Raw genomic sequence first — 7,275 nt, forward strand, 5'->3', positions numbered from 1 at the left:
CTAACCAGAAATACCACTTAGGTAAGTTGCCAGTTTTGATGTTTTTTAATGAAAAAAAAAAAAAAAAGCGGAGCTATATCTTATTAGCCAATTGAAATTACTTTTATTTTTGAAGTTCTGTGTTTCTAGAAATCTATTAAGAGCTACTTAGTTGTGAAAATGAATTTTAATGATATTTCTCAAACTTGTTTATCAATTTTTTGTCATGAGTGAAATTACTTGGTATTATGTAAGTGAAAAACCTGATTTTACTTCAACTAAAACAATCAAAGTACTTGGATTTAGAGTTTTCACACAAATATTACACAATTTAGTAAAAATATTCCACCTTCTGGGAGTTTGGATTCCTGGACTGGCTTCTACTTATTACTCACTTCTTGATATTTATGGAACTAGTCATCCTCCATATATTGTAGCTTTACTTTCCCAATCTTTAGAAGAAGAAAGAAACTAGCAATCATAATAGTAGAATCTAATCTTCCCCAGAGAATTTGCAGAGAAGTGAGAGATGGAAGCAAGCAAATGGAAATGTTAGAATTGGAGAAAATGAAGTGAAAAGCCAAATGTGAAACATACCAGCAGTTGGCAGGAGGGGGAAGTTGTATAAAAGACAAATACATCACTAGAAAACATGTAAACAGGGAAGCATATGACATTCTAAGCTTACATTCATAGTAGACAGGATATCGATATTGATATGTTACTAACAGGCATGTGGCAAGACTATGGATAATTTTTTTTTTAAACACAGCTCTGGCTGTTTTTACTAAAGGAAAAATTTCAGGATTTACTTTTCACCAGTCTGTTCTGGCATGCTTCTAATAATGTCAGAGTCACCTGGGTCAATGGTGGAGAGTGTACACACTCTGCAGTGCTTCCCACACGCTGTGCCCAACTCTATGTTATTGCCACTGTAGTGATGGACACCAGTTTTGGCCAACATGGCGTAATACTCTATTTCAGATTTCCTCAAGGCCGGGCAGTTGTTGGCAAGGGTGATGAGCTTCGCCTTGCCCTGTCGGATCATCTTCAGGGACTGGTTGTAGCCCAGCACGTATTTTCTGCTCTTCATCACCAGCTGGAGCTGCAAGTTGATGGACTCCAGCGACTTTTTCGTCTTTTTGGCAGCCACCATCTTCCTGCCTGAGGTGCAGGAGGGACCTCCAACTTAGCGCGCTCGTCAAGATGGCGGGGAGGAGCGAGAAAAGCTAGACTATGGATACATTTGAACAAAAATTAAAATGTATTACCTCACATTGACACCTAAATCCACATAACTACAGGAAACAGATCTTTCATTAAAAGACAAAGTCTTGTTCAAACATGTGACATGCACATACTTCAGTCTACATCAAGTCTCATACGCAAAGTGAAATGAGAATAAAATTCATTTTCATAATTGCTCATGGAAATAAGAATGCTAGGCCAATTCTGCCAAAAACAAAACTGGAAAACTGTGTAAGAGGCATGAAAACAGAATCCACAGCAATACTTCCAGGCTTCCAGTATGTCTTTGTAGACACAGTGTAATCTTTAGTGCAGGTTGACCACTGTTTTTGAGTGGTGATTCCAGCCTCCTTGACTTGAGGATTTAAATGCTCTCATTTCTTTTGGCTGGAGTATGGAGTACAGAGTACAACTGAAGGCAGCTATCAGAACATCTATGCACATGACCCTGACAGTAGCTTGCACTCCCACCTAATACTGCCTTCCTCTACCGGAGTTATTTTTCATTGCATTCCAAAGATAAAAAAATCCTTGGTAATGATCATCAGTCTAAAATGATGACAAGCAGCATTCTACTGAAACTTGCAGGAGGTAAATCTTTCTCTTTTCCTTGGCATCTCATTGCTTTTAGTGGATTGTGGACCGAGACACTACCATCTCCTGTTACAGTTGACATGACAATGTTGGATTTTGAGTTTAGATTTCCCGTTTATTTTACTTTATACCCATTCACCATTATCTCAGTTTGGTTACCTAGGGGGAAAGCAGTACTCTCTAAGGTGAAGGTAACTGCTGTTTATTTGTAACCTGGGGCCACTAGGAATTCATTCATTTGCCAAGCCTTTGGAAGGGAAGAATATGAATTAAGGTGCCAGTTCTGATGAGGAAGCGTGCCTTACAACAGGTGTTCAAATTGCTAAGTCTTCCTGGAGGCATAACAATAATAGGACGGTATTGATACCAATGGAGAATGGGGATTTGTCTGTGAAGACCTCTCCGCTTAGTGATTTGAATGTCATGGATTTTAATTGATCGTATTTATTTTATTATCTTTTAAGGGAATTTAGAAATTGGTGGACTTTCTCCAAAATTCAGCACTTCGATACTAGCTCTTTTACAAAGGAAAGTTATCACTGTGAGTTTTTGTTTTGCTTTCTTTGCTTTCTAAGAGTGCATGGCATTATCCATTTAATATCATGTTGTATTTTAGGAATACTCCCTCTTTGGAAATTTATTTTTAGATTCTTCATTCTCTCTCTTCCTCTTGCTTGGGCACAGGGAAAGCTTTACAATATGTTCTGTGAGACTTCTCAAAAGTGATAAATGAGATTTTTCAATCTTCCCATTCAAACAGTAACTGCCTGAAAAGCCAAGAAATGGAGTGAGGGGGTGGAGATGGAAGTGACAGATTGATGAAGATCGAAGAAATGAATTCAGAAAGAGAAGGAGGAGCAGACTGATGAAGAGTTGTAAAAACCAGAGAAGTAATTCTAAATTAGATTCAGAAATGGCAGAATGACAAGGTGAAGTTTTCAATCTGGAGAAAGTTGCTAGGCTGCCACATTTCATTCAGCCTGGAATTTTGAAAAGTAAGAATCCAAGAATGCAAGAGTAGTGCAATTATTCTACAAAAAGCAGAAACTGGTAAATGTATCTGCAAAAGTAAGCCCTGAGCAGCTTCTCTGGGGTGCTTTACCTGTAGATTCTGTCTACATGTGATTTGGTCAACACAGCTGGTTTTAAACCTCTTTTTAAAATACAGGATTATTAAATACATGAGTCCGACTTAAATCCTAGAGAACCACAGGAGTTGCCAAGGTCCCTTGTCCTTTGCCCCTGCAGGCTGCTTTCTTTCTAGTTCTATTGGTTGTGTTAACTCTCTCATTTTCTGCTGACTCCTGAATGCTGTGCAATGAGAACAATCCTGATGTTCCTCCCTGGATCTCATCAGCATCCAACACATCCTTCTTTTTACTTTAACTTTGGTATTTACAAGGTTAAAGGAAAAGCACTTTGAAGTCCAGAGAGAAATCTGATGGAGCAGAGTGTGTCCAGGTTCACCAGCACTGCAAGCTTTCCTGGGCTTTCTTCCTTTCAGTCTAGCATATACCTTTCCCCTGTCCCTGTAAAGTTTGTTTACCTTTGAATCTTCCTGTGTCTGAGGAAAGGAGTGAGAAAATCTTCATTTCCTCACCCAGCTTCAAAGGTTTCTTGAGAATAAGTTAAATAACATATAGAGAAGTGTTGTGTAAAGCAACAGAAACACAATTCCACAAACAGAAATGATTATGACTATAATCAAATCCTCTCTCTACGTCTTTTGTTGCCTCTTCCCCTCTTTCCACTTCTCACATACACACATGTGACTGCATGAGCGTGTGAATGCACACGTGTGCCTGGAAGAATCTTTTATGCTATCTTAAAAATTTTTATAAACCTAAGAGTCCATTTAGTAGTAGTGCATTTACATGTGATAGATAACTCCTGTACACAAACAAACTACAAGAACAACACATATTAAAGAGAATAGGAAACAGAGAAAGTGTGTTTATAATAAACATCTTTTTTCCCCCATCAACCATAGAATTCTTAGAACAAATTGAATTCAGTAATCCCCAGAGGGCCTAAACATGAACTACTTTTTTTTAAAAAAAATGATGGATTCTGTGCCAGTGTTGTGCAAGAATGTTATTTCTGTCCCTTCCATTATCATAAATAGTACCCTTCCCTCAAAACGCCAAAGGCATTTTAGAAAACTGACAGTGATCCTTGCCATGTCCTTCAGGACTGGGTAAGATTCATTAAAAACAGTTAGTAAGAACTGCCCTTTATTTTGAAATGTCCCTATACAAGTTGTTAACATTTGATTGGATAGTCATGATTTGTGGATTTTAAATATTATTTCATGTGAGTTAGAGAACAAGGTGGCATCCTGGGGTTTTGATCTATCAAAGCTATTTCATCTAAAAAAAAAATGCAGAACAATTCCAGTGCACGTGAAGTGGCTCTAACAGTTAACAGCATTTTAAGTTAAAAGAAGTCTATACTACGACAATATTACATAAAGTAAATGTGAAATAATCTTTCAATTTGTGATTCAACGATAGTCTCCAAACCAATAATGAAGTTAACCATGGGCATATCTTCTGTGTTCCTCCTGTTTACTAGAGATGCCGGTCACATTTCCTAGGTGACCTAAGATACTCCTCAGGAAAGCGACTTTTTTTCATTTCTTACGAGAGGGAGAATGCTGAATAACATGTGTCGTCACCTCTGGACACTGTTGGCTGCTCTTAGATGGGGATCTGACTCAAAGTTAGTCAGTGAATGAACTTGTTAACTCCCCATGCATGACAAAGGATCTTAGACAATTAGTTTGTTTCTCTTGAGCATTTCAAGCAGGACATTCCAAGAGACTAAAGTAGTTGGGAGAGAAAGTAAAAGGGAATGAGAGAGATTGGTGGGACCAAGTTACCAGGAAGGTAACACTGTACCCAAGTTATAGATTTGACTGAGCATATCTGTAAAATGGAGAGAAGAATCACAGATTGGAAAGTGATTAAGCTATTTTATGATAGATCAGGAAGAAGGTATGTGGGGAACAGGTGCTTTATACATTGTGTGTATTGCAGCAATGATACCCACTGCTGAGATCTCCAGAGAAGTCGTGCAGTAACATCTACCTTAAAGCTTACTCTGCCTGAGTCTTGTGCTTCAGCCTTGCTCTGGCTCCAAATTCTGCATTTCCCTGACATTCCATTTATTCCACTTCAGTTTCCTAGTATCTTAATTTAGTTTAGGTATTTGTCACGAGAAACCAAAAAACTCTATCCTGAAATGGAATATTGTATTTGATAGAGTCATTGCTCACTGTTCACTGTGCCAGGATATGAATATCAGTCATAGTCATTCACTTAAGAACAAAACAAAACAAACACTAATCAAACAAACAAAAACCTGAATTCCTTCTTCCTAGGATATATTCCAAGAACACTAGAGATGAATGTTTGGTTTATAGATATTTTACTTTTCAGTAGGCCAATTACCTCTTTCGACTGCCAAGCAGGGCTAGAAATTGTCCTAGTAAAAAAGTTATAGAAATGTGTGTATTCACAGACTCAGCATATTCTCTTCGTAATCAGTTGTTTTTCCTACAAAATTATATTACTGTCTCCATTCATATTACAACAAATATTCAATACACCTAATGATTTCTGTTGTGCCTTATTGTCTTCCCCAAACACTACTTCTACAAATTAGGCATTTCTTTTGACTATCTAATAGTCAAGAGTCAGGCAACAATCTCTAATTGTCAACCTCTGCCTTTGATTAATGTTCTTTCTAAAAGTTACTAAGTATGGTTGTCACTATTGAAAAATAAAACTGGAAGAGCTTATATTAAAATGTTCTCCATTTTTGTTAATATTTACACTCCTTGATGTTCTTTATTAAACAATTAAATTACTATCAGCAGTTGGTATTGCAGGATACAAAATGCAAATGCCAATTATATCAAACTACAATGTTTTGCTGTTAAAATTTAAATGTTCATTGTTGACTGGACCTTTTCCCATAGGAAAAGAAAATAGATAACATGGATGTGTATTACATTTCACTTAGATTAATGAATGCGTTTGCTCATGAAATCCTTATGGTGTCCTAAGTTAATGGCTTGGAGAGATAGTGATTTTGAATGTATGGTCCATGTGAAACACTTGGAAGGCACAACATAGACTAAGACAGAATGGTGTGATATCTGTGAATGGTTGGTGCTTGTTTGTTTAGTGCGGAAAGTGCCAAAATCCTTTACCTTTCCTTGAAAAGGAAATTCTTCAAAAATCAATTAGATCTCATTTTTCCCAACAATGATAAAATTCCACTATGGATTTTCTGTTTTAAATGGACCATTCATATTTGAAATGCATCTTGTGTTAAATATATTTATTTGTTGAAAGTATTCTATTAATTTAATAGCCAGTATTAGTCCCGCTAAGCACGAGAGAATCACTTGCATACTGACTTCACAGAATTTCAGTAGAAATCAGAAGCATTTGCTTTGTACAACTTTTCTGCTAGATATTTTTTTAAAGATGTTGAAGATAGCTCACAAATTTCATCAATACTTTCTGACAGTTCTAGGGAACAGTATACTGAGACCAGTGTAGCCACAAACTCTGTGGTCTTTCAGGTTTCAGGACAATCTTGATATAGAATCTCAGTTCCAAGGCTAGCTCAGTTTTGAAATTCTGATTATGTGATTGTTAAGCTGGTGGCCAACAGATCTCCCTGATCCTAATTGAAAATAGAATTTGGATTTGGTTAATTCCTGTCCAAGGAGAATCCATTTCAAAAGAGATTGACTCCTCATCAACTAGAAAGCATGATAGAAACTTGATTTGCACCTTCTTCTTTGTCTTTTATTGTTTTGCACTATATGGAACTTAGTTATAGCAATAAAAAATGGATATCTACTCATTTAAACCAATTGTGTAAACAATGTGACAAAGGTTTGACCCAAATTGGGAAGCTTTATGGAATGTTTTCTTAATTTTTTAATGCTTCCTCTTTTTTTTCAAGACTTATTTATTTTTATTGGAAAGTCAGATATACAGAGAGGAGGAGAGACAGAGAGGAAGATCTTCTGTTTGATGATTCACTCCCCAAGTGGCCGCAATGACTGGAGCTGAGCCAATCCGAAGCCAGGAGCCAGAAGCTTCTTCTGGGTCTCCGACGCAGGTGCAGGGTCCCAAGTCTTTGGGCCATCCTTGACTGCTTTGCCAGGACACAAGCAGGGAGCTGGACGGGCAGCAGGGCTGCTGGGATTAGAACTGGCACTTATATGGGATCCTGGAGCGTGCAAGGTGAGGACTTTAACCACTACACTATCACACTGGGTCCATTTTTTATTAATTGCTAAAAAAAATAGTAACATATGCCATTTTTGTTTTGTCCTGCTGCATAGGTTCAGTGCAATGTTTTGGAACCTGGAGCTATCCTAGCTGTCTTTAGACTATTGGAGAACTACTAGCACTGGAACAGTTGAAGCTG

General features: G+C 37.4%; 1 protein-coding gene across 1 annotated transcript; it reads right to left on the reverse strand.

Moving 5' to 3' along the window:
- Nucleotides 1–744: 744 nt before the first annotated feature.
- On the reverse strand, nt 745–1,180 carry LOC121156360 (60S ribosomal protein L30-like). Its single transcript, XM_040979984.1, has one exon. The coding sequence runs from the start codon at nt 1,133–1,135 to the stop codon at nt 788–790; it is 348 nt and encodes a 115-aa protein (XP_040835918.1). The 5' UTR covers nt 1,136–1,180; the 3' UTR covers nt 745–787.
- Nucleotides 1,181–7,275: the final 6,095 nt, after the last annotated feature.

The sequence above is a fragment of the Ochotona curzoniae genome, unplaced genomic scaffold (genome assembly GCF_017591425.1).
Source record: "Ochotona curzoniae isolate NIBS_2020 unplaced genomic scaffold, NIBS_Ocur_1.0 contig_3368, whole genome shotgun sequence".
In the NCBI taxonomy this organism is placed as follows: Eukaryota; Metazoa; Chordata; class Mammalia; order Lagomorpha; family Ochotonidae; genus Ochotona; species Ochotona curzoniae.